Raw genomic sequence first — 27,870 nt, 5'->3', positions numbered from 1 at the left:
ACTTACTTTTAGCAATAAAATATTCAGATATTTCTTAAAGTATGTACAGATCCCATTCCTGTCCCTTATTTTTGCCTCTAGGCTCACTTGCGCATTTTTGGCCTGCAAAGTAGATGAATTCAATGTATCTAGTCCACAGTTCGTTGGAAATCTGCGGGAGAGTCCTCTTGGACAAGAAAAGGCACTTGAACAGATTTTGGAATATGAACTACTTCTTATTCAGCAACTTAATTTCCACCTTATTGTCCACAATCCTTATAGACCGTTTGAGGGCTTTCTCATTGATTTAAAGGTAATCTTTTTGATATAAAAAATAAACTAGTAGGATGTACACCTTTGCTATAGTTCTTTAACCAGAAAAAAATCAACATTTTATTATAACTTGTAATCATTCTAATTGTTACAACATAAGCTCATCTAAAACCTGAGTTTAGTTGGACCTCTAGTGCTATAGTTCTCAAACTTCAGTGCCACTTGGAACGTTTGTTAACTCAGGTTGTTGGGCTGCAGTTCCAGAGCTTCTCGTTTAGTAGATGTGCAAATCCTTGTCCAAGAACTGTAATGAGGACCACTGTCAGTTTAGAGTAATGCTTTTGGAAATTTAAGTTAACTCTTCTAACTCTGAAGTTAGTATACTGTCATGGATTTGATTTAAAGAACCACATAAATTCTTGTTTTTAACTAGAAGATTGCTAAGTGATTTCTATTTTTCAGTGCATTGTGAACCTGAATCGATATGTAGGCATCAAAAATACAAGGAAATAAGCATTGACAAAAGCAACTTAAGTTGTTTTGTTTGGGCCCTGAAAGGGGACTTGGATAGTGTGAGTGAAGTCAAAATGGAAGTCAAAAACTGGTTCATTTGTCTCGGTTGAGTGGCAAAATTTGGGTACGTACCCTATACCAAAACATTGTGCTTGGATTAAGACGAGAACAGCCTCAACTCTCATAGGTCTTACAGTCTAATGGGAAAGGTAATCATATATCCAGTGTGCTAAGTGTTACAGAAGGAAAGATATTAGAATACTTTAGAACAGGATGGCAGATTGAGAGGAAGTGAAGACAGTTGTGAGAAAGGGTCACTTAGAGTGAAATTCAGAGCAAGAGTAGGAATTAGGTAGTAGAAGAGCATTCCAATCAGAGCGACTTCTTTGGTCAGAGGTCCAAATTCAAGAAACCATGGTGCACTAAAGAACCTAAATAGAGCTTAGAGATAGAGGGGGAGGACTGCCACGGAGTGCTGCCGGAGTGGAAGGTAGAGTCTAGACTGTGGAGGTGATATTAAGGATTTTGAATAGAGCAGTGGGAAACCAGCGGAAGGCTTAAGTCTGGGCAGTGGCATAGTTTGGTTTACAGTTTAAAAAAAAAAAATCCTGTTGGCAAACTCTTGCATCAGTCTGTGTCGGCTGTTTATTGCGCATACGTGTGTCAGGCATAATATGGAGAATAGATTAGAATGGATGAAAGGATACCAGTAAGATGCTGTTAAGAGTAGTCCAAGCAAAAGAGGGTGGTTGGTTTGACTTAACAGTGGCTGTGAGTACAGAGAGAACTTCCTGGACTTATGAGATACTAGTCAGAATCACTAGAGCTTGAGGATTGATTTCATATAGAGATGGAGAACAGAGGAGGAACCCCCAGGTTTCTGGCCTAAGCATATAGGTAATGGTGGTTCACTCGCTGATAGAGGAAACACTGGCATAGCACAGATTCGTTGATGGTGGACGGGTGGGGGTTGTTGAATCTGCTTTGGGACATAATGAATTTCCAATTCCTGCAAGACATCAGGTGTGTGTGGAGGTGCATGAAGATGGCGAAGCTATAGGTATAGATTTGATTATTGTTGCTCCTGGAAAATTTAAGGTGTATTGGCCGAAAGGACCATTTAAAGGGTAGTTAGAGAAGGGCGCCTGGGTGGCTCGGTCAGTTAAGTGTCCACCTCTTGGTTTCGGATCAGGTCATGATCTCAGGGTCGTGAGATTGAGCTGCACGTTGCTCTGCAAGAATGGAGTCTGCTCGAGATTATCTCCCTCTCCCTCCACCTCTGCCCTGCCCCTGCTCTCAGGCTCACTCACTCTAAACAAATTATTTTCAATAAATAAATAAAGGGTAGTTAGAGAAATATAAGAAGCTATTAAAGAGACTGAAGAATATCCAGAGAGATAGGACTTTCTGGAGAAGTGAAGTAGAATACTTTTAGAAGATGAGCGCAGGTCACTCTCTAATGTTGTTCAGAATTCAGGCAAAGTAAAAGCAAAAGGATAATGTTTGCTGGATTTAGTGCCAGAAGGGTCATTTGTGATTTTTGTGAAATTAGTCTCCATTGAGTGTGGAGGAAGAAAGTGGATTGGAGCCAGTTGGGGAATACAGGTGAGAAGGTGAGAAAAGAAGTATTTGTAACCTGGATTAAACAGTTTGATTTTGAAGTGGAAAAAGATGATTGAGAAGATGGGGGATCTCCTAGAAATAGATGAGAGAGATGGTTTTTGTGTTTTGCTTTGTGGAAGAAACTGATGTGGAGCACTAGTAATGAGAGAAAGCTTAAAGGAGGAAGTGAAAAATAAGTAGCTCAAGTTTCTCTTTGGAGTAAGGTGGAAGGGACTGGCATGGGATTCAAAGCGAAGTAGAAGAATTGGCCTTGAGAGAATAAATAGCTCTTTGAACAGAGGGAAAGAGGAAAGCATGGGTTGAGGACAGTATTATGCCTAGGGATTGGTGCTGACGGGAAATGGAGTGTCTTTCTTTGTTAAAGGCAGGGATCATTTACAAAGAGTGATGGAGTTGCTGAAAATTATCAGAGACATTGAGACAGGTGGAAAATGTTGAACATAGTCACTAAAAAATGGGAGAACAAATTTTCTATGGAATATTATCATAGCTAGGCATTGTTGAGAGCCCTCCTGAGGTCAGTGAACTTGAATTTATAGTAATAGTACCAGACCTCTTGGTGGTATTGTTTTCTGTTGCAGCACCCAGAAATGTGGATATAGTTACAAAGCAGAAGATGGCTTGATTTCAGCCACTGTTAAAAGTTTTGTCTGAAATATGTTGTCAGCATATGGGCGCCGGGAATTCTGGAGGGAAATGAGGATCAGTGGACATAGGTGAGTAGGAGCAAGTAGAGGGATAAGGGGAGAAGGGACCAAAGGTTCTGAGGAGGAAGTCAGGGAGTAGCTGTGAAGTAATTGAGCAAATATACTGGGGGAAAGGAGTACCTTGGGCAGAGTGGAATGTCTGAATTTGTCATATCAGAGGTCAGGTATTTCAGGATAATAAGACATGGGTGTGACTGTACAATTGACTCAGAGTATTTTGTTTAGAGTATAGAAGAGATTTCTTAGTGCCTTGGGACTTGAATGTGGATATCTGAAATAGATCTGAGGGTTTAGGATCTAGAGTTTAGTATAAGAAGAATTTTCAGGGAATATGGGCTCATCCATATTTCTTGGGCATATTCTAAAAATAATTCTGTAATCAAGCCAAGATCCATTTCCATTTACTTCTTCCCAAAAGTAAACTTTAAGTAGCAGGAATTTCAAATCTAGAGGAGGTGGTGCTTAATCAACAGAGACACCCAGGCACCCCTGGGGTGTTATTTTTTTTTTTTTTTAAAGATTTTATTTATTTGAGAGGGAGAGAATGAGAGAGAGCACGAGAGAGGGAAGAGGGTCAGAGAGAGAAGCAGACTCCCTGCCGAGCAGGGAGCCTTATGCGGGACTCAATTCCGGGACTCCAGGATCTATGACCTGAGCCGAAGGCAGTCGCTTAACCAACTGAGCCACCCAGACGCCCCCTGGGGTGTTATTTTTAAGAATCCTGTGTTAAGCATTTTCTTGTTAATATAAATATTTTTAAACTATTATTACTGCATTAACTCTCAGAAGTGATAACATTTGCAAACTTTCTTTCTAGACTCGCTATCCCATGATGGAGAATCCAGAGATGTTGAGGAAAACAGCTGATGACTTTCTTAATAGAATTGCATTGACGGATGCTTACCTTTTATACACACCTTCCCAAATTGCCCTGACTGCCATTTTGTCGAGTGCATCTCGAGCAGGAATTACTATGGAAAGGTATTAATCTGTGTTTTAACTTTGATCAGACTCAGATTCAGTTTATCCCTTCCTGGAGACTGAGTTTTTTGGTTTTTTGTTTTATTATGTTATGTTAATCACCATACATTACATCATTAGTTTTTGATGTAGTGTTCCATGATTCATTGTTTGTGCATAACACCCAGTGCTCCACGCAGAACGTGCCCTCCTTAATACCCATCACCAGGCTAACCCGTCCTCCCACCCCCCCTCCACTCTAGAACCCTCAGTTTGTTTTTCAGAGTCCATCATCTCTCATGGTTCCTCTCCCCCTCCGATTTCCCCCCCTTCATTCTTCCACTCCTGCTATCTTTTTTTTTTTTTTAAACATATAATGTATTATTTGTTTCAGAGGTAAGATCTGTGATTCAACAGAGACCGAGTTTTTAAGTGAGATTCACTTTGTGACTATAGTCCTTCATACGTACTGTGGTTGGGAGGGGGTTGGTGAGGGCGACTGAGAGAAGAAATGAAATGACCTTTAATATTTTTTTAAGATTTTATTTATTTGAGAAAGAGAGCGAGAGTGCAGGAGTAGGGGGAAAGGGGCAGAGGGAGAGGGAGAAGCAGACTGCCTGCTGAGCAGGGAGCCCAATGCAGAGCTCGATCCCAGGACCCTGGGATCACGACCTGAGCCAACGCTTAACGGAGCCACCCAGGTGCCCCGTCTGCTTTTAAAGAAATCTTTAAAAATTGAGTGTCTTTGAGCTGAGAGGATCCATTTTATGACTAAAGTAGAAGTAAATCAGGTGATTCTCGAAAGACTGATAGAGTTGTCTGTAGAGAATGAATGTAGAAGTTTTGTGAACTGGTAAGCAACATGCACACAGCAAATATGTCTGCCTGGTTTATCATTCTGCTGTGAAGCAGGTGTGGCATGTGGAATTCAGTGAAGATCTACTGAATGAATAATGCTTTAGGGAATGTCCAAATGAATTGCATTCGAGCTGTAGACACCTATAGCTGATGCATAAATGCACAGTGAGAACCAGGCTTTGCGATAAGCCCTTTACCGGAATTAAGTTTACTTGATTCTTTGGTGCAATATCTTGTGCACAGATAAACATTATTTTCATACTGATTTGTAACTCAAGCACAGGCTAGTAGCAAATTAGATTTTGTAAATTTTTATAATAATTTCTCTATGACCTTTGAAGTTCTGCCTGATCTTATTCCTAGAGAAAGATGATAAAATTTTCTGAACTTAAAACTTTCTCCATGTTTGCAATTCCCTCATCCATAATTTCAAAATCCATGATAATGGTGGTTAGCAAACATGAACAGATGTGATTTAGTCTTTATTCAGCTTAATCGGAGTGTTTATATGTTCCCTTACAGAAATATGAATGTAACTGGTCACAAGCTACTTCCCCAGATATCACTGGACTGTTGCACATCTCCTGGTACTTTCCCTAGGTTCCTTTTCCAAAACATGAACAATTTATGAATTTCAAAACAAATGCAAGATTAGGGAATGTGGGCTTATGTTTAATTTATGATATGCCTCTTCTTCACAGACACAGCTCACCAAATGTACATAAATGTATACATTTAACCCCAAAGTGATCTATACCTCCATTTATTTCACTAAGCAAAACTTTATCACTTGCTGTCTCTGTACCGTACACTGTACTGTTAGAATGAACAAAGCTATCAATCCTTGTTCCAGTTAGGAAAGATAGCCAGCAGATTGTTGATATCTGTGGAGTTTAGGTGTGAAGGTTCCATTCTCTAAGAGAAGAAAGCCTCTTTTCCACAATTCAGATAGCCAGATGTTTGATTAATCTGTTGAAGCATCAGATCTGATGCAGCATATATGCAAATTCCCCAGTGGTGAGATTCTTCTTATGTAGATGGAAAGGGATGAAGTTTATGTTATCTTGGAAGTGTAGTTATAATTTCAGATCGCCGAAACTGAAATTGTGGTAACTTGGGCTCCTGGCAAATTAAATACACTTTTGAATTTCCAAGGGACTATAAAGAGTTGGGCTTCTTTTTTTTTTTCCTTTGAGGAAGTACTTGTAAATCATTTTTTTTTTTTTTTTGGTGTGTGTATGTGTGTGTGTGGTTTTTGTGTGTGTGTGTGTGTGTGTAAATCATTCTTCTGATTTACTTTGCAAACTTTGGGGACACATTGGAATTACCTTTACATTTATTGTTGGTTTCAGAAAGGGAAAGCTCTTGTGCTGTTATATTCTGGATGATGCTTTAGGTTAATACTCATAGGATGTTCTTTTGTTAGCTCTGAGTTGTCTTCTTTTTTGCTGGATTTCGAGATTTATTTTTCATCTCTTAGTTTGACTTCTTAAATATTCCTGCTTGCTTATGGATTTTTTTTTAATCAAAATATTAAAATTCTAATTCAGGATTGAGATTGAGTTGGTAACTTAAAGACTCGTAGAAGTAGAGTCTGGTCAGCTAACTCTTAGAACCAAATGTATCACTCTTGATGTTAGGAAGTGGAAAAGAAAGAAAGAATAAAAAAAGACAAGAGAAGATGCCAAAAGTGTGAAAGGTTTTAGGGAGAAAAAGGAAAGGAAAAGACTAATAGTTATTTTGAATTACTGATAACCAGAAATGGATAAATTGTTAAGGGAGTTGATTTTTGTATCTAAAACTAATTCCCATCATAGATGATGAAGTTGTAACACCAAACTTAGTTATCAAAATTTACGTAGTATCATTTAAATAATCTGGATAGTTTAAAAGATAGCAACAAAATTTCCTAAAAAATTGTCTGTTGTTAACTGTACTTCACCATTTATTCATTTTGCCATTTTTCAGAGAAATTAATAATTTTTTTGCACTTGTGTTTGAAAGATTACTTATGCCTTCACAGTTTGTTCACTTGGGCTTTTATCAATTATATATAAAGTTCAGAGTAGCCAAAATATTTAAGTATAGAAATTATTTTCATGCTGCTATCATTGGTTCTGAGAAAAACAGATAATTAGGCTTTATATCCATTTATGGAAAAGTAGTAACACTTTTGATTTGGATTCTATGCATGTACAATTTAATAGGTTTGCAGAGCATGAGGATATTCTTAACTGGTTTGAATACCTATTAGTCCCAAGAGGAGCGCCTATCGTTAACTTGATATTAAGGGGAGAGAGAATCCTTAACGAGTACCATGTTCCAGCTCTGCTACTTCCTAGCTTTATATGACTTTGGGCAAGTTACAAGATCATGACTTCTCTGTGCCTGTGACTCAGATTGCTCAAATTGTTCAATTGCTCAAATTGCTTAGATTGTAAAACAAAGTTAGATTCATAGTTTATTATGTTAAACACTTAACAGTAGTAATAATCAGAACTTTAAATGTTTTCATAACCATTTTTCCTCTGAAAGCATATATATTACAAAATTTAGGCAAATTAATTTGAACATTAAACATCTTTTAAACTAAGTTGTATTAAATCCTTAAGACTGTAATAGTTACAGATTATTTAACTTTGTGGAGTTCAAAGTATTGTTATTTGATACTTTTAAAGTAAATTAATTTTAAAATTGTCCTTGATGAAATGAATGTGGGGGAAACTAATTTATGCTGCCATATTTCTCAAAGAAGCTATATGTGTTCAGATTAAAACTTTTTTCCTTTCTTTACCAGTTATTTGTCAGAAAGTCTGATGCTGAAAGAGAACAGAACTTGCTTGTCACAGTTACTAGATATAATGAAAAGTAAGTAAAACAGGACACTATGTTCTTCTGTTACGAAGCTACTTTCTAAATATCATCTTGAAATTTAACTTGAGATATATAGATTGTTGTTTAGATTTACTTTCATTGACTTAGTGGATCATGGAGGCATGAAGGATACATTCATTGGTGGAGAACAAGTAGAGCGCTCATGAAAGGAAGTAGTTTGTACACATAGAGAACTTACGAGGAAAGCGAAAATCGGTTCAGAAAGAGTTAAGATTTAAAACAGTCCTTTTGAAGTGTACACAGATATATGACAGGCACAGGAAAAGATCTAAAGGGAACCAAATTAAAGATAATACTTAAATTTGGAGGGTTTTTTGTAATCAGCTATAATTAGTTAATACACGTTATTTGCTAGTCATGTTGATATTACAAAAGCCGCGGTTCTCCACCGGGTGTGATTTTTGCAATGTCTGGGACACTCTGGCTATTCGAACTTGGCGAGGGGTGAGGGGGGTGGTTGGCTACTACTGGCATCTAGTTGGTAGAAGTAAGAATGCTCCTAAACATATTATAATTCAGTGTAGCCCCTTGATAGGCTGAAAAACGGCTCCCCAAAGATACCATGTCCTAATCCCTGGAAACCGTGAATGTTACCTTAGAAAGTCTTTGCAGATGTGTTAAAGTTGAAGATCTTGAGATGGGGACCGTATCCTGGATATCCAGGTAGGGCATAAATGCATCACAGGAGTCTTTATTAAAGAAAGGCAGAGGGAGGTTTGACACAGAGAAGGCAATGTGATGACAGAGCACAGAGAAAGATTTGAAGATGCAAACCTTGAAAATTGGAGTGATATGGCCACAAGCCAAGGGATGCTGGCAGCCACCAGAGGCTGGAACGGGGAAGGAATGGATTTTCCCCTAGAGCTTCCAGAGGGAACAGGGGTCTGCTGACATTTTGATATTGGCCCAGTGAAACTGATTTATTTCGGGGCTTCAGAACTGTGAGAGGAGAATCCATTTCTGTTGTTTCAAGCCTTACTGAATTTAGAGTAATTTTTAATAGCTGACTCAGAAAAACAAATACAGCCCCTCACAACAAAGAATTTTTCAGCCCAAACTTTCAGCAGTGCCAATGTTGAGAAACGCTGTCTTAATGGTTGAGTTCAAGATTACTCACCTCTCTCCTTTCTTCATTCTTGCCTGTGTGTCACTGAAGGCTCATGGCTATTAAGCTTTAGGATTAAAAGTCAACTGTGTTTGTCCCCCAAACTTTTTGTGCCGCTTGTCCTTGTTAACTAAATAAGTAGTTGAAATACTGGGTAAACCAATACAGTAGATTAAAAATCATTATCTTGGATAAGGTTAGTAAATGAGGGTACTTTTTATATGTTTTATGTTTCAGAAGGTAAGATGCTTCAGGGCATGTAAATATCATTTCTTGATTCTCTGCTTGTGAAATGATTCTGAGGGCTTCCTTCAGTTGCGAGCGATGGATTTGTGATTTAGGAATCATAAAAGTGTAAGTCTTCAGTTCAACCACCAGAGGGCGCACTTCCAAAGCTAACTGTGATTTGGCCAGAGACAGTAGTTAGGATCATGGAATTTAGTAGGTAAAAGGAGCCTTCAAGATAACCCACTGTGCTCATTGTACAGCTAACAGTTTTTGACTGATTTCTTCTCAGTTCCTTTATCTTATTCCACTTGTTGTAATGTGAAGTAAGAAAAGCTCTTGACAAAACACTCAGAGCTTTAACAGTATTAAGGTACCTTATTCATCATTTTTTGGAACAAAGATATTAAGCCACAAGTATTAATTCAGTTGAAAACACTGCTTTGCACGCCAGCAAGCTCCACCTATTTGGCACACGTGGCTAGCTAATAATAAGGCCTGGATCTCTCACCATTCCCCTAAAAATTCTTGAGATTTATGTTCTTTGGTTTATTGTAGTTGAATAACATAAACAGACCAGGGTAGAGGACATGTTTGCAATTGTAAAGTCACTGACACAGTAGTTTACTTTTAGCCTAAAGAGAATATTGTTTTCTTGGTGATGCTTTATCGTATAGGTTCTGCATTTTGTTGAAGCAAAGAATCATTGACACATTTTTTACTAAGCATCTCCCTTTATTACATGTCATGTAATAATGGTTTCCTTTGTAAATAAGAAGCACAGTCTTTGGGCCACCATCTGTAGTATAGAATGTTACAAATACAGGTGGCAGAGAACAAAGGATGTTAAACCTGAAAAAGAGACCATGGTGGGATTTGGAAAAAATACTTACTAGATTGTAGAACATGCTTCTTTTTATGTTGTGTATGATATGGGCTAAGCAACAGACGGGTATAATTACTTGAGGTATGGTATTCATTGGGTTTTAATGCAGAACATTGCAAATCCTGGTAATAATCACATTTCAAGAGTTTTATTTATTGTTCCCATAATAAGATGGGGAAATACTCAGCTCCCTTATGGGAACAGGACTTTTTATTGTCTAGGATAACTAGGATAAGTCTTTTTTATCTCCACATAGGTATGAGAAACTTGGTAAAAAAATATGAGCCACCCAGATCTGAAGAAGTTGCTATTCTGAAACAGAAGTTGGAGAGATGTCACTCTGCTGAGCTTGCTCTTAACGTAATTACGTAAGTAGATGGGAGTGTTATTCAAGGATGGATAGAATTGTTACTGAGGCTAGCTCGTCCTTAAATCACTTAATTGGTAAATGTTTGCTTTTGTGGGGAAAAATGACTTTTACCCATTAAGCTGGATTGTTTGTAACTGAGTGGACATTTCTAACAGGATTAAATATGAGGTAACAGTTTGGCTTTCATTATATAGTTCTCCTCGTATGACTGATGTGTTCTTTGGCTTGCGGGCCCTGTCCCGTTACTCTTCATGGGACCTCTAGAGTCGTCTTAGGGAATCTCTTCTTGCCCTTTTAATGTTTGGGTTCTTTACAGGTCTGTTACCTTGTCTGAGAGAACAAATACACTGTTTCAGATTTACTTCTGTTAGCTAGAGCAGGGAAAGTTGGCCTGTTTTCTTTCAGGGATAAACTTTGAAGACAGAACAAGTAGGAAAATGTGTCGTTAGATATTTTCTTGGCAGCTATAAGGAACACCTATAAGGCCTCGTACTGCTTTGTAGGCTGAATGTGGAAATCACAGAATTTGGGTTATGCTTTGCAAATTGAAGGATCCACTCAAACCTTATCTTTTAGGAGTTTAAACAAGTTGGGGGCCTGGGCAGGTAATAAGAATGGGAAAACTGTTGTTTTCTTTTTTCTGTGGAATACATTCTGATTCAAAAGTTCTACCATATTTGTTAATATTTCGTGGGAGTTAGCACTGCCATCTTACAGTTAAGATGCAGCTGAGATGTTTCTGATCTCTCTAATTGGTGAGTATACTGCACTGCATAATGTCTGAGAAACAGAACAGTGTTGTTCCCTGGCCTTCAGATCCAGGTACACATGGCTCAAAGTCCAATTACACAGTCGCAGTAGGAGAGTATCCAAGGATTTATGAAACATGCAAAATGTGGGACTACTTTATTATATACTAGCTCTCGTTGCAAAGCATGGCTTAGCATAGAACTTAAAATTGGTAGATCTCACTCGTGGGTTTCAGTGGTAACTCACAGAAATGAGAGTGATACAGAGAAGTAAAGAAATGTTGACTTGAATAAGTCAAAGTATTGTAGCACTGATTATATTCTTTTCACATTGATTTTGAAATGTGCTTAGACCAAAGGTTGGCAAACTCTGGCCCACAGGCCAAATGTGAACTACTACTTTATTTTGTTTGTTTTGTTTTAGAAAGACTTGTGCTGGAAGAGAGACATACCAGTTAGTTTGCATACTCTGTGGCTCTTTTCACGCTGCAGCAGGAGTTGGGTAGTTGTGACACAAACGGACTGTATGGCCTATGAGGTGTAAAATATTTACTATTTGACCATATAAAGAAATTTATCAGCCTCTGGATCAGACCACTGAACTGGTAATCTACCCTTCTAGCTAGGTAACTGAATGGACCATAATCCAAAATTTCTAATTGCCAGAGTACCTCTTACTCCATCTAAGTTTCTATGTGCTTTTTGTACTATGTCAAGGAAATACTGCATCTCTGTGAGTACTTGGGAGGGGGCTTTTCAGACTGTCTAAAAAGGACTTTTTTTTTTTTTAATCCAGGATAAAATGCAACAAATAACAAATTACTAGAATGAAATAGACAAAATACAAGCTGAAATTTTATTAGATTTCAGTAGTCAGAAAATTAATCGATGGAATTGCTCTAAAATTTCCTAAACACAGTCTGTTTCTGTACTTTACCTTATTGCAAACTGAAAATGGTTCATGGCTGGTCTGTGGACCATGCTGACAGGCACTACTTTAAGACAAAATAATTTGTTTTCTCAGTCTTTAAAATCCCTTATCTTTCTTTTTCATTACACACTTAACTATATTGTCATTACTAAAGTCAGTACAGGTAAACCAAAGTTCTCTTTGACCAAAACCCAAATCCAGCTGTGACCTCAGAGGTAGTATCTAGTTGGTTTACAGTTGCCAGTCTTTTCTCTGCCTGTGTGTATGTGTGTATGAAGTAAGTCGTTTTTTCTCTTTCTTAATACTTTCATACATATTGTACAACTTTTATGGTATCAGTCTGTAACTCTTGCCAGTCTGGGTGAGAAAACAGTTATCACATTATTACTGTATTTTAATTTGTATTTCCCCTATTACTATGAGGCATGGATGGTTCCAGTTTAACAGGCATTTGTATTTCTTCTTCTGTATTGCCTGCTTACAATCTTTGTGCAGTTTTTGGTGTTACTTTCCTGATTTGTAGTTCTTTATATATTTTATATACTTGTTTTTTCCTATAAATCCTACATCTGTTTTCTTGTTTCTTTTACCTTATGGTATCCAGGAGATTTGTGTTCTGTTTAATGCTTTTACATTTGAATACCTTTTCTTACCCTAAAATTAATATTTATTTTGCTTTGTGTTCAGCAGTTAAAACATTTAAAATTATTTGTGAATTGTGAGGTACACATCTCATAATACTAACTTTTTTTCAAATAAAATCTGTTATCTACCCGTTTTTTTTAATAAAAATTCAGAATTTTCCTGTTAAACATTCATTGTAGATTAAATTCCTGTATATACGTCGTTGTTTTTTGCCTATCTGCCCTGATCATTGATGCAATTAATTCTTTCTAATACACACTTTAAATTACTTTAGCTTTTATATCATAGTGTTTTGATGAAAACTGGGACAAGGGCCCCATACTTTATTCTTTCAGATTCTTTTTGCTATTTTTGCAGTCTTGCACATCAGTTACACTTGACAGGTTCCATGAGAAATTTTATTAGGATTTTAGTTCGAATTGCATTGAACGTAAAGATTAATTTGAAAGATAATGTCTTCCTCTCCATAATTCATCTCTTTCCATCTACTGCACCTTATTTTATAGTTTCTGTTGCCAGTTTTAGATTACTTATTGATGGCTGCTCAATTACAGGAAGAAGAGGAAAGGCTATGAAGATGATGATTATGTCTCAAAGAAACCCAAACATGAAGAGGTATGCTCTCCAAAGGTAAATTTTAATTTATTCTTCTTGTAGAATGGTCTGACTATACTCTTAAGATTTTATTTTTCCAGAATGCAAGCATTACAGAAGTGTGGGGTTTGAAGCCTTCATTTTTGTTTTTTGCATCTTTCTTTTATGTATATTGTCTTGTTATTATGGGACTTTTCTCACTTCTTACCCTGTACTGAAGCGGTATAGTTAATTGATGAAGAATCCTTCCTACGGTTATAACATGCTAAATTTCTGCTCTGTTTTTGACTCTCCAAGGATTCTTCTCTTACCTTTTTCAAAAATATTGCACCTTACATGTCAGATATACAGTAAGGTCACAATTGTAACCTTTACTCCTGTCAATTGGTGTAGTCTTGTGAGACCAAGCCATATTACTGTTAAGATTGAACTATTACAGATTTTCCTGGTTTATTACCTTCCTGTAATCAGAGTAAAGGGAGAAAATTTTCCAGAAAGGTAAGGAGGTAAACAGTGCTGTTATGCTTCAGTATATTGTTATTCTTACTACGTTTTTTTTCCTTCTTAGGAAGAATGGACTGATGATGACCTGGTAGATTCTCTCTAACCATTTGAAATTGACTTTCCAATGCTAACTAACCAACAGAAGGATGAAGCAGGTCTGGCATTTAACTTTATTGAAAAATGAAATAATGTGAAGGCATCAAATATATTAAACTTGCTTAACTTTTCGATTTGTTATTTAAATTTTGTGGGTTTTTTTTCCCCCTTTCAGGATAGCTTTATGTGAATTAAAACCTCTGAAAGGAGCCAGAATAGCACCTGGTTTAGATAGTCTTGCCCCATCACGACTAGTATCAAATCAGTCTTTCTACAGTAGTCAAAGCTGTAATTAATTTGCCTATATTTTAAGCAGCAAACCTTTTTTTTTTTAGGAAAAAAGGCCACAATACAATAAAACCGAGTAATTAGTTTTAAACATGCTAGTTTTGCCCTCTAGAAACCTTTACAAATGCCTTCTCAAATGTCATTGTGATATACTTAGCTTTGTTGTATGTAACTTCTGAACTACAAAATGCACTTCAACTGTTAAGTGCTTCAAGTGAAACTGTGAAAGCTAGTTACCCAGGGTAATCATAATTAGTATTTGTCCTCAATTAGTTGCCTGAAAACATTACCAGATAAAGTCTAAAGAAGAAATCAAATAAACACGCAGTCTGTCTTGAATAGTGCTCTAGATAAAAAGATTAAGTTGCTGTAGGTCAGCAGATAGTTGCAAATTGTATATTCAGCTACAAGACTAACACATTACTCAGGTGAATCCATATAAATCGGTGTTACAGTTAACTTACCAAATATGTTTAAGAAATCAGATTGAAGTGAGTTGATATAAAATGTAACTGCTATGGTACTAAAACACTTGGGTATGGATCTTGGCTGTCTGTTTCACTTCGTGATTGGTCAAGTTCTAAAGCTCTCTGCCAGTTTCCCAAGGTGCAAACAAGGAAAATAATGCCTACTTTTCCCTGGATTAGTGGGACTAGTGCTGGCATATACTAAGTGTTCAATAAGTGTTGCATATTAATAGCATTTGTTCAGATATTTAATTGTGATCTTATTCGGTTTCTAAGTTGGAACCAAATTATGAATGTCTAATTTTTTCTAGAAAACTGGGTTGCAGGAATTCTGAGAAACTCTGTAGCCCTGTAAATCTGAGTTTGATGGATACACAGCTGTTCTCAGTGTCAGTGCATCCCAGGCTGCACTTAGCATTAGAACGTAGGTACCATTTTAATTCCATCTCAGTATGTGAGGGCAGTATGTACTATACGTATATCCTAATAATTCTTTACATTTCAGGTTTGAAGTTTTTGATTTAGTTCCCTCTCATTGTGGAATGAGGAATGAAATTAATGAAGTATGATTTTACAAACATGGACTGGAAGAAGCCAAAGTTGACAATCTTCCAGTGCAGTCCAGGTTAAGTAGCAATGCTGCTAGCCTCTAGGCAGCATTGCAGAGTGTTCATAATTTATCTTGTTTCTCTTTTAAGTCCCTAAGCTTTGGTATCAGAGCAAGGTCCACGTTTTTTTTTATTTTTTTTAATAATTTTTTATTGTTATGAGTCTCATAATTTTTTATTGTTATGAGTCTCCTACCAGCCCCATTAAAAAAAGTTTGAGTTTTTATTTCATGTTACTGCAAGGAGTACAAAGGTAAATGACACATTTCCTATTCCAGCTTAAGAGATAAAAATGGCATTAAAATATAAAAGGCAGAAGAGGAAATTTCAGCCTGGGGAATGGTGGATGATTGATAGGTCAGTGTGGCTGAAGACTGAGGGGTTATTAGTGGGGGAGGATTAAGTTGCCTAGCACTAGAATTTGGACCTGTCACTGGTCCATATCCCTTCCACTCTAGCCTTTATCCCGTAACTCAAATGGGCTACTGCCATAGTAGTCCAGCTGTAAAGCAGGAGTGAGGGAAAAGTAATGGGAACTGACACCAAGACAGGAGAGCCGACTGGGTGTTGGTTTGGCTTTGAACATCACTGTTCACCTGTCTCCACAGAAGTAACAGCCTCTAAGAGCTTAAAACTTTGCTATGCATCAATCTTCTAAATCCCTGATTGTTTTTTTTTTACTGTAGAAAATGCTTTTCTGCCATGTACTTTTTTGCATGCCTTCTCTCTCTGCATAATTATGGGAGGGAAGGAATTGATACTTTTATTCTCCCTGGGCCTTGCTCTGGTACTAAATTTGAACTGCCCCCCCCCCCCCAAGGAGGAGGAAAATAATGAAATTGAATGCTTAGCTGTATTTAGACAGGAGTAATCAATTATTCAGGATATCCCTTGGCTTTATTTTAACTTAAACCCTTGTGAATACCTCACAAAAATACATACACAGAAGCAAATAAAACTATACAAACTAAATATGCAGCAGATAGAACAAGTAGTCAGAAGTTCAAAGATGGGTAGCTGTGTAAAAAAATCAATTTGGAAATGAGTACTTTCAACAAAAGCATTCCAGATATTTTTAGACACATAAAGTAAATCGATAATCTATAGAATGGATGAATGGGTAACATGCATTGATCAGTACGACCAATAATATTTATTGAATTCAAACTATTTACTGTTGTAAACATTTAACGAAAGCATCATGAGATCTAAATACAGTCTTTGACAATTCCAACAAAATAAGTGGTATGTTTAAAAAATAAAGCTGATGAGCAGTAGATCCATTCTATATATTTTCTTTCAACAGTTCCAGCAAGAGAAATAGCACAGTATTTTTAAAAAGTATACAGCAAAGATTGTTCCTATTATAGTGGCAGACTCTGGAAACTGTAAATACAAATAGTCACCGAACAGTCAAACGGTCGTATTCCTAATCAGGAGGAAGTTAAAGTCAGCAATCCAGTTATACTTAATTGTCAACAGAATCCTTTTTCTTGTCAGTTGATTTCATAGTTCTTTTTCCAAGACAGCAAAACTTTGGCAATTGGATGTATTGAAAATATACTTTCCAAGTTCAAGGTTTATAGTCATAGCATTTTGTTGTGTGAAAGGTGATCTGTACACCAAGGCTCAGTCAGAAGTTGGTAAAGATTGATTCCATATGTGGAAAAAGTGCAAATTTCCTGCACAGATAGCTTACAAAGCTGCTGGCACATTTATTCACCAGCAGAATCTTGGATTTTTGTTTGCATAGCTCACACATCACTGGAATGTGGAAAGGTGTGCTATTTTTTGGCAAGAGCAAAGGAGACATTATACTGATATGAATTACCGTGTTGGGCATGCTGAATCCAAGCAGGATCCTTGGGCGAAGGCTGCTACCTGACATCGTTAGTTTTTGTATACTGGTTTTGTTTTTGTTGAAGCAGTTCTGTTATAGCCAGAAGCTTTTTCAGTACATGCTAAACAAGGAAAAACAGTATGAAAATAATAAATGAAGGAAAATTCAGTCAGAAGTTTCAGGAAACCTAGATTTTGTAAAAAGCCACATCAGTTCAAAGGAATTCATAAAATAATACTAACCATTCTACTCAAAGAATAAAATTATGAACGTTTCTATTCAGTCCTTGACTCAATATTTTTGGTCAGGATACAATTTTTGTACACTAAAATAAGATCATGGAAGAAATAGGACTACACTGGGCCTAAAATTAATTAGGCCAAATTCTCCAATAAGAATTTTATTTTTTAATTTAAGGCAAATCATAACAAACTCAGCCCCAGTGTAGCTAGAAGGCATTATATATACCGTGGACACGTAAGTAGGCCAGTGGCACATATTCTGCCTAAGCTGCTAAACTGATTGGAAGCTTAATGAGCCAGAAGGTTATCTAAACTTGAGGGTTTTAGAATCTCTGGTTGAAGAAAACTCAGAATCCATAACACAATGCTTTAATTTTAATGTCTTCTACAAGGCCCTTGCCAAATGGTTGGCCAGTACAGTGACAGTATTCAGGAGGAGCTTATTAGAAATGACAGTTTTCAAGGCCACACTCCAGAATCTCTGAATCTGGAGTTGGCCATGCGCTGCGTACGTGAGATAAGCCACATCCCTACTGACTTCATAATTCAGTTGCCATTTTCACACATCACTGAAGTGTGTAACACCACCGTTTTTTTCAGTATGCATTTTCACACATCACTGAAGTGTGTACCACCACCGTTTTTTTCAATATGCAGTATGCAAAATATGTCAGTATACATAATTTTAGCCTGGGTCCGTTATTTCTCTGCCGAGATCTTTGGGGAGGAGGATTCTGATTCTTAAAAATACAACTGATAAAGTATCAATGTTGACCATAATTTAGCTACTTACCTCTCAGTCTTATGCTGACATTCTGCTTAAGTACTAATCAAACATCACTGTTAATGAAGGCTGGCAAAAACCTACCTGCTGCGCACCACGTTCGTTGCTGAGCGTTCGCAATTCATCTGAATGGGCCACACAAATCTCATGCAGTGCTGCTAAATCACGGGACAGGTCAGTTCTAGAATGCTCTGTAGTGTCCGGAAGTTCAGGTACATTCTTTAAGAGAATAAAACTGCACTTAGAAATACAAATCTTTATAGTCACTTCTGAAAATATCCTAATTGCTTATAGCAAACAGAATTCTTAACATAATGTTCTCTTAAATTTCTCTTAAGAATCTAAGATGCTGGGCGCCTGGGTGGCTCAGTTGGTTAAGCGACTGCCTTTGGCTCAGGTCATGATCCTGGAGTCCCGGGATCGAGTCCCACATTGGGCTCCCTGCTCAGCGGGGAGTCTGCTTCTCCCTCTGACTCTCCCCCCTCTCATGCTCTCTCTCTCTCTCTTTCAAATAAATAAATAAATAAAATCTTTAAAAAAAAAAAGAATCTAAGATGCTATGTATCATTCAGTGCTATTTATTTCTGGTAAAACAAAGGTTCTATGACCTCAGTATTCACATCAAATCCAGGTTCCAATTTTCTTACAAAGCATGGCAGAATACTACACAGTATTACTGTTACTCTAAATAAGTGGGCTTCCTAAATTCTTAAAGAGTTTTGGGTTTTTTTGATCTGGCACATAGACCAAAAAAACAAAACAGTGTAACTGCTAATCTGGATTAAATGCAAGCTAAACTTAAAATTCTTCCACTCTCTCAGACTCAGTTTCATTATTTAGCTGCTATAGTTTGTCCAAATTTATCAGTATACATAAAAGTTACACTATGGAAGTGTGAGGAGAACCTGTCAGGCTTATAATTATCTGTGGACTCTGTCCAAAACACTTGGTGGAATGATCAGTTTTACTTATGGTTTCTTCAGGTAAGGTTCATTAAATAAACTTCGTACTTTATTAGCAGTAAATACTAATATTAGTTTGAGCCTCAGAATAAAATTCAGCATGGACGCAGATTGCTGGTAGTCTTGAATAAATCTACTCTTCTCCCTAATGGTGAGAATTAGTTTGCTGTACATTCCTAAAAACTGCAAAACACTCAGTTTTCTATGGCATGAAACAACTGAAATATAGTTCATTCTTGTTAATTTAACTCAGTTATCCATTCATTCAGTGAATGAAGGATTACAGAGGTAAAAGACTACAGTATTTGCCTTCAGAGAACTTGTAGTGTCTCTAGAAGACAGCGATAAACTGATCAGAGCAACACCGATATCAAAGATACGCAGAGGATACTCAGGAAGTGGAAGAAAAGGTATTTGAGTCAGGTTTGGTGCTCATCAAAGCCCTTCTGAAGGAGGTATTTGAAGTGAGTCTTGAAAGAAGGATTCGACTTAGGTGGTAAAGGAATGCAGGGACGTGAGGAGGCAGGAAGAGTAGTAGAATATGGGGAATTCTAAGCAGTTTAAAAGACTACACTGTGAGGCATAACTAGGAAAGTGGTAAGAAAGCTGGACTGTAGGTAGCCGTGACTATGGAAAATAAATGGAGTCCTAACCATGAATCTGAAGAATCTAAAAACCTAGAAATAATAGCTTAAGTTAAAGCTCGGTGGCTTTAAATATTGGATGATTTTCACAGTTCTTTAAACAATACTATAGAAAAATTTTCAATCGCTGACCCAACTGTGGTTTTTTGGTAATAAGAAATATTTTTATCTTCTAAACGTCCCTGAGTTCGTATATAAGAAACATGGACATTTCGCATTTGCCCCTGTATTTCTCACTTTTATTCTAAGTATGGATCTGTGTTGTAAATAACTTCTTTCACAATGGTTTTTACCCCTGAGGTAGCAAAGTAGGAGCCCTCAGGAAGTGCTGGTTAGTTTCACTGCACACTGCTGTGGTTGTGGTTTTAACTGGATCTGAATACATTAAGGCAGAACATGGACACCTCAGTCTCCTACCCTAGCATTCCCTAATGCCATAAACCTGGCTAAACTGATAACCTTTTTGATAAACCTTTGTTTTATATATGAACTGAATTACTAATATATTTTACATTAATCCATTATCTGTAAATCTACAGCAAGAAAATTCAACTTTACTAAGAAATACAGGATCTTAGGGAATTTTTTTTATTTATATATACCATTTCTATTAATTTTATAATCACTATTTGTAAAGGCCCAAATAAGACATTGGTAGTCCCACTGAATGAAGTACAATACTAAATCCATGTATTTTGTTCCTAGTAAAGCCCCAAGAACACTCTGTAGTCCATTTACTTATTTAACCTGGTCAGATCTGGGTCATCCACCTTGTTTCAAGTCCCACACACTAGCAGCTAAGTAAAAGCAGCAACAGAATATCACAGTAAGGAGATGGAACAGCTAAAAGAATAATGAAAAACAAGACAGAAACTAAAAAATAACACAAGCAGTACAAAAGCCACAATAGTGAGTACTTGGTATAAACCATTTAGTGTAAGAATAAATGTTTATAATCAATTTGTTTATGAAGGGAGACAAAAATAGGCATTTTTTTTTTTTTTTCTTAAGTGGAGCCCAGTGTGGGGCCTGAACTCACGAGCCTGAGATCAGGAGTCAAGGAGGCTTAACCAACTGAGCCACCCAGGTGCCCGTTTTGTTTTAAAGTTCTGGATAAGAAAGTTGTTGCTTAAATGAGTTAACTCTCAGCTATATTAAATTTAGGTCTCAAAGTACTTGAAAAATTATATACATACCCCAAGTTCATCTAAAAACATGATCATACGATGTTTGTTACTTTTGATAAATGGATTGACACCTTCCATATACGGCTCCTAAAAGTATAAAAACAAAACATTTACCATATGCATCAAAACAAACACCTATAACCACCACATATGTAGCAAGGATTCTTATAAATCTAATTATATCCATCAATAGTAATACATGTTCACAAGAATTAATTTAATCATACAAATTTTCCTTCTAATAAAAGTAGACAGCTATACCGAAGAACTGGAATATTTTCATGAAAGAGTAAGAAATTCTGGATGAAAAGAAAACCCAGAGCACCAACCATGAGTGGCTGAAAATCCATAAATAACTTGACTCCCTGAAAACATTACTGATAACCTACTGTTGACCAGAAGCCTTACTGATAACATAAACAGTCGATTGACACATATTTTGTATGTTACATGTGTTCTATTCTGTATTATTACAATAGAGTACACTAGAGAAAAGAAATTATTAAAATCATAGGAGAAAATATATTTACAACAGTAAAAACCGTAAGTGGACCCGTGTAGTTTGAACCTGTGTGTCAAGGGTCAACTGTAATTCATTTAAAAATAAACATGGGCCCAACCCAGAGGTTAGAATCTAGCAGAAAATATAAGTAATTAAAATACGGTGTGCTAAAGACTGCAACAGGAATACGTATTACTCACAACCTGCCTCACTATTCAGATAATTCAAAAGCTAAGCCATACTATACTATAAACTGCTCTTCATACTAAAATATTAAGCCTATTTGAAAATGTGCTATGTTGTAAAACAGAAAATGTTTAATATTAACACAGGCTCTTTTAAAGTCAATAAATAAAAGATGACAAAGACCTCATCAATCAATTCCAAAGAAACAGACATGAAAAAAATCAAAGAAACATTATGCCTAGCAGGCTGGCAAAAATTAAACAAAATAATACTCACTGAGTTTTGGCAAGGCTCTGGGAAGCAAAAAGTCCTATTTAGGAATTTTGCTCCAAATTAGTTTAAGGAAATAACTGGACAATTTTGAAAGGAAATATATATAGATACTTGTTATAGCAGTATTTGTTAACAGTGATAAGTTGGCAGCCATCTAAATATTGAGTAGAAGAGTACTTAACAGCTACATGATGACATAATAATTAAGAATAATAAAATAGTTACGTTTCCAGGCAAGAAGTCTGTTCAATATTGACAAAATTAGGCAACACAGTATGATCACTACCAGAATATTAACAATCCTTATCGTTAGGTAGTGGGATCACATATGGGTGTTTTAAGAACTTGTCCAAGTTATTTACAGCAAATGTTTATGGTGAAATAAATAATAAAACGGACTCGAGTACATTTAAAAATATTCTTACTAATTTTTATATTTAAGAGTAGGAGAATTTGATGCAAGGGTGCCTGGGTGGCTCAGTTGGTTAAGCGACTGCCTTCGGCTCAGGTCATGATCCTGGAGTCCCGGGATCGAGTCCCGCATCGGGCTCCCTGCTCAGCGGAGAGTCTGCTGCTCCCTCTGACCCCTCCCCCCTCTCGTGCTCTCTAATAAATAAAATCTTTAAAAAGAAAAAAAAGTAGAATTTGAGTATATTGGAAATAGAAAATACAGTTTCCTATACTCACTAAAACAGTGGTTTTAAAAATTTCATTAAAATTTAAAATTTAAAAATATTTTTAAAAGGCACACATACCAACAAAAATATAACTATGAAATAGTTTATGAAATAGACACTAATGAAAACTATAATACTCTATGGTTTTATCATCTCCAGGTTTCATTTGTAAGCGACATTCAAAGTATCAAAATGTTTTTACCTTAGCTCCAAATTCCACAAGATTTGCTAAGTTCTGCACAGATTTAGCCACTAATATCAGTGTTCTTGCAGCAATAGGAGACGGGGAATCTGTAAGAGAGAATTGGGCTTAGGTAATGACACTAACTCCAAAGGCATTTTCAGGTAAAGCAGTATAAAGTTAGCACTTTAATATTTCTTTACTGCTAAAACTACTGACATTCTTAGAAATGATATGACCTGTGTAATTCAAGAAAACCTGAGTTAAAGGGGGAAAGTTAAATACACTTATCAATACTTCTAGTTTGTGAAAAGGGTGCTGCTGCCAGACTCAGCAATTCTCTACCGGTTGATATTTCATAATACCTTAAAGCTTTGTCTTTATCGCTAAAAAGACTGTCACTCCACACACTTGCTTCATGACAGTTCACAAAGCTAATTTCAACCCTCTCAGGTTAGTAGTTTGCAATCTGAGCAATTCCCTACTACTCCCAACCTCCAGTGACTACAAAAAAATCACTTTAAAGTGATTAAGTCTGGGGCTTATGCTTTATATTGAGGGGGGAAAAAAACAATAGAATATTATAAACTATAATAAAGACTGGTCAAGAAACATTTCCCTATAGAATATGCATAGTAGGGTGTAAATGAAAATCATATGCAACTATTACATATAAGCCTTGAAACAATTATTTAACAGTAAAAATGTATAGGTAAGTCTATCTGACTGCCTAATTTTAGACAGTACTCTGTGTATCTTAAGCTGCTGAACTGTAAATGAGTACTGCCTTAGTGGTTTGGAGGCCAACATTCAGATAAATCTCTCCAGAATTCTAAACCCTTAATTCTTAATAAAAACATAGATTTAACTATTTTGGTACCAACAGAAGATAATGACAGAGATGTGATGACTATACTATATATAATAAGGTAAAACTTAAGATTTAGTCCAAAGTATTTTTAAATACAACTTTGAGCTTCTAATTATTAAAAGAAAAATGGTTCACGTTCCTTCTGTTAATAATGGCTCATTATTACATTTGTAGTCACAAATATCACTGTTCTTTCTTTAAAAGATGCCTATGACATCTGAAAGTCCTTGCCTAATGGACATATGGGCAATAAGTAAAACCAAATCTGGTTTGTTGGAGTTTAAACTGGCCAATTAACATTATCTAACTGGTAACAAACCTCTCCATCTCTAATGGCCCACAGTTAAGTATTCACAGAGCACGTACTGCAACTGTAGTTATCATTTTAATTTGATCTTAAAATACAACTTGCGGTGTAGTGACAGGGTCTAGCCTGGGCTAAAAGCACACAGAAACCTCTACCGAACTGAAAAAGCCAGGTTGTAGACTGGAAAAAGTCATTATCATAATGAGACTTTGAGACACAGGTAGGAATGGGGGAAAAGTGGTATGTGTCTAATCATGCCACCTCAGGCTTCAGATACTAGATGGAAAGAAAAGAAGCAAAACAGAAAGAGAAGGTAAAGTAGCAAAAGGAAGGAAGAAGAAGAGGTGCTTTGGAATGTTTTATATCAAGTCTTAGAACTGGATAATAAAAAATCAGATGTAAAAGAAAAAAAGAACCTTACCAAATAATACCAAATTATATTTTTTTAATTCCAAAATTTTATCAAAAGCTGATTACCTGAGATGATATTAAACATCCGTGGATTCAGGATGGCAGGACAGATAAGTCGAAGAAAAACAAAACCACTGAATAGGAGGGAAATTTTTTTTTTTAGAAAACTACTATATATGTTACATAAAAATAATAAAAATTTTACTACTTGTAGAACCATGAACTTTGAACTGATGTAAAGAAGCCCAAACACAGCTTCAAGAAAATAGTAAGCTAAAGTATCTTACTTTAAGAACATGTATCTGCTTCATACACTACTTGCTTTTCCCAAATTTGGAATTTTCAGTTTGGGAAGATTTAAATTATATCTGTAACATTTATGGTCTTGGCAACTCTTTGTTCTAATACACTTACTTTGAGGACGCGGTAGCCTTAGGAACACTAAGAATTTCTGAAATACTATAGGAGTATAAAAAAACCTTTTTATGGAGACACAGGCCTGTATGGTCCTAAAACTCACATTCTCTCATTCCTTATTTAAATAGAATAGCCTAATAAAGTCTGTTATAAATCAAGTTGATTATACTGATATTGCTGATGAATCCTAAAAACAAGAATCCATTCTACTGAGAAAAGTGACTTCTTGATAAATGAAAATGTATACAACTGAATGCTATAAAGATTTTATGGCAAAAAAAAAGATCTCACCTTTCGCCTTCTCCATTACAGACGATAAACAAACTTTTATCATTTACTTTCCAACCTAATGACGGTTTGCTACTTTTTGGACTCTTAGAAAATGATTGTTACTTCTCATATAGCATTTATTGCAATTATAATACACAATTATCAGCTCTTTAAATATCTCTTTTAAACTAATCTGTGAAGAATCTTGCATAAATTTTGCTTGAAAACATTTTGATACATGTTTGAATCTGAAATATAACCTACCAACACTTAATCACTAAAGAATTTCAGTATGCAAATCTACTTTCTGTGAATTTTTAGAAGTGATTTTAAATGTAAAAGGGATAGTAGGTACCTACACATATATTTAAAAGCTTACTAGTAGGGAAAGAAATCATCACCTTGGGCATAAATGCCCCTTAAAAAGCCTGTAGTGTCAGACAATTCACACAGCAGAAATTCCTGCTGTGTTTGATTAACAGTTATACTCGTTGGAAAGTTTACAGAGGCTTTAATTTACATCACACACAAAACTGTGCTGAAACTTAGGCTGCTAATTCTAAGTCCTCTCAGTCACTACTAAAGCAAAGAAATATAGAATCTACAGTTCTTTAATACTTATGTTCTATCATTACTAACCAAGAGAAATTTTATCTACAAAAAGAGTAGAAGCCTCTTTCCAAAACTTAGGTTGCGGGCAGATTGACACACATTTTTCACAACTAATTGTATGGTATTAGTGTCTTTAGTGGTTGTCTAATTTTTTTTAATGGGATATAACATGACTGGCAGTATGTATTCTACATATAATATTATTAGTAGACCGCTATGTTTTCTGATGCTTTTGCACTGAATTTCCAGTTGTGTTCAGCGCGTTGGGGTGTACTTTAACAAAAGCCTACAAAAGTGTTAAGAGATCTGACTGGATCTTAGAAGGCTGGCCTTTAGTTCTGCCTTAGTACAACCTTTCTGTAGAACCTTAAGCAAACAATTTTAACATCTACAGATCTGCTTCCTCATTGGAAAAATAAGTTAAAATAGTGATAATGAAGGTACCTGTATACAAGGTACAACATTCTGTGACTTGCCAAAGCAATTCCTCCTAATTACTGCACAGCGAGCACACTGAAACCCAACTTCAGAACTAGAGGCTCTGGCTGGAGATGAGCCCAGGGTCACAGACTGCTACAAACCCATCACTAAGTCAATTGTTGCTCTTCCTTCTTAGCAGCACATCAATCCCGCTTTCACTCCTCCCACTCTCCCCCCCTTCGCTCTTCTTTCTGTCTCTGTATGGATGTATGTGCATATATGCAGGTAGGTAACGTATTGTGTATATGAAGAGTACTATATAAAGTTAGCTACAGATTTTGCTGGTTATGTAACTTTTAACCTCATTCTTTCTATAAGATAAAAATTCCCAATAGTTAACTGATTATACGAGTGCTCTGGTTTTTAGAAAACACACAAGGTAGATAAATATCTCTAGCCATCTGAGTAGAAAATACTCAACAGGGTTCTGACATAAAAGTAAAAGAAGAAACTCTTGAGATATATATACTGTTACTCTTCAAATTTTCACACCCACTAGACTATCCATGCACGCTATCCATAGGGATTTAACAAGTGGATTGATGAGCCTTACCTAACAACTCTTGTTCTCATGGTGGTATTTGTGGGCCACTTGTGCTGGACAGATTTCTGTAAACACCCATAAATATATCGCAGTGTTCTGCCAAAACAACACAATCATCTCAATACATAAAGCAAGGAAAAGAAATGCTGATCTCATTGCAGCCAAAAGCTTAATTTGCCAAATACTCATTTTAATGCACCTGGCTCCGACCCCCCAAAAAGTACTCTGCTACAAGTAGTGAAGGATACATTTGACAAGAGATAAGGAAAACAAATTGTTTTCATCATCAATTCATTTAATCAATTCTTTACATTTACTTTGGTAGAAATCTTACCATTTTTACAATGCTTCTGTCTTAATGAAAAATAAAAAAAAGTACTGGAATGAGGATACAAAGGAAATACTAAGCTCAGATTCCAGGGAGATGGATTTTTTTTTTTTTTTTAAGATTTTATTTATTTGACAGAGACACAGCGAGAGAGGGAACACAAGCAGGGGGAGTGGGAGAGGGAGAAGCAGGCTTCCCGCCGAGCAGGGAGCCCGATGCGGGGCTCGATCCCAGGACCCTGGGATCCTGACCTGAGCCGAAGGCGGACGCTTAACGACTGAGCCACCGAGGCGCCCCAGGGAGATGGATTTTGACTTATGATAACTTCTACCTGAATAAGTGAGTTCACTTAAACTAAAAGCCATTAAGCAGGTACTAACTGTCTGGTATGTTTAACCAAGATATTTATGATCTCCTCAAATCTGAGATTATAAGTCTCTATTCATTACCCAAGTTACTGTGTAAACCAGACATGTTAGCCTGTGTAAAAACATAATTTAGTACTTATTTTAATGTAAATATTATATATACCACTGTGGTTTCTTCAAGTCACTCTTTTGCCTTAAACAAAATTCACCTTGGAAGATTGAAAAACCCTTTTTCAGAGTAAAAAACATTAATTAGGACAGTGGAAAAGCTTACACATTTTAGAAATACAAATTTTTCAAAATGCAGATACACAATTTCTTGTCAAATTAAAATTTCACCACTTACGGTGGAAGTATTTCTGAAGCCATGAATATTTTCTCCACAAGCTCTGAAAGTATGTTCAATAGGTGTGCTAAATTAGTGTTCACATCTTCATTTTTTTCTAACTTTGATGGACTTAACTAAGAGAAGGAATAAATTAACATAAATGCATCTCGGCAATGATAA

At 36.3% G+C, this 27,870-nt stretch overlaps 2 protein-coding genes across 7 annotated transcripts in view; one reads left to right on the top strand and one right to left on the bottom strand.

Moving 5' to 3' along the window:
- CCNH (cyclin H) overlaps positions 1-27,870 on the top strand; it is a 40,917-nt gene that overhangs the window by 5,835 nt on the left and 7,212 nt on the right. For 2 of the 6 annotated variants that reach the window (XR_012376734.1, XR_012376733.1), the window contains exons 4-10: positions 82-292; positions 3,913-4,076; positions 7,711-7,781; positions 10,281-10,392; positions 13,274-13,349; positions 13,882-13,972; positions 14,980-15,092. Coding sequence is in view for 2 of the 6 variants with exons in the window: in XM_025866740.2 (XP_025722525.1) it covers positions 82-292; positions 3,913-4,076; positions 7,711-7,781; positions 10,281-10,392; positions 13,274-13,349; positions 13,882-13,920 (673 nt within the window). In the remaining 4 variants the exon portion in view is untranslated. Of the gene's footprint in view, positions 1-81; positions 293-3,912; positions 4,077-7,710; positions 7,782-10,280; positions 10,393-13,273; positions 13,350-13,881; positions 14,061-14,979; positions 15,093-15,173; positions 15,700-27,870 lie in introns of those variants that run through there. The other 4 variants (XR_003206994.2, XR_012376735.1, XM_025866741.2 and 1 more) reach the window with 4 other exon arrangements.
- RASA1 (RAS p21 protein activator 1) overlaps positions 16,358-27,870 on the bottom strand; it is a 104,421-nt gene continuing 92,908 nt past the window's right edge. Inside the window, exons 19-25 of the mRNA XM_073887745.1 lie at positions 27,709-27,824; positions 26,676-26,762; positions 24,410-24,477; positions 22,776-22,864; positions 20,945-21,022; positions 18,227-18,361; positions 16,358-17,237 (exon numbers count right to left, since the gene is read on the bottom strand). Of these exons, the coding sequence (XP_073743846.1) occupies positions 17,154-17,237; positions 18,227-18,361; positions 20,945-21,022; positions 22,776-22,864; positions 24,410-24,477; positions 26,676-26,762; positions 27,709-27,824 (657 nt within the window). The 3' untranslated portion in view covers positions 16,358-17,153. The remainder of the gene's footprint in view (positions 17,238-18,226; positions 18,362-20,944; positions 21,023-22,775; positions 22,865-24,409; positions 24,478-26,675; positions 26,763-27,708; positions 27,825-27,870) is intronic.

This window comes from Callorhinus ursinus, unplaced genomic scaffold (assembly GCF_003265705.2).
Source record: "Callorhinus ursinus isolate GAN/ISIS: 27379988/994484 unplaced genomic scaffold, GSC_fseal_2.0 scaffold3, whole genome shotgun sequence".
Lineage (NCBI taxonomy): Eukaryota > Metazoa > Chordata > Mammalia > Carnivora > Otariidae > Callorhinus > Callorhinus ursinus.
Note: the sequence above shows the minus strand (reverse complement) of the source record. Positions and strands in the feature narration are given on the sequence as shown.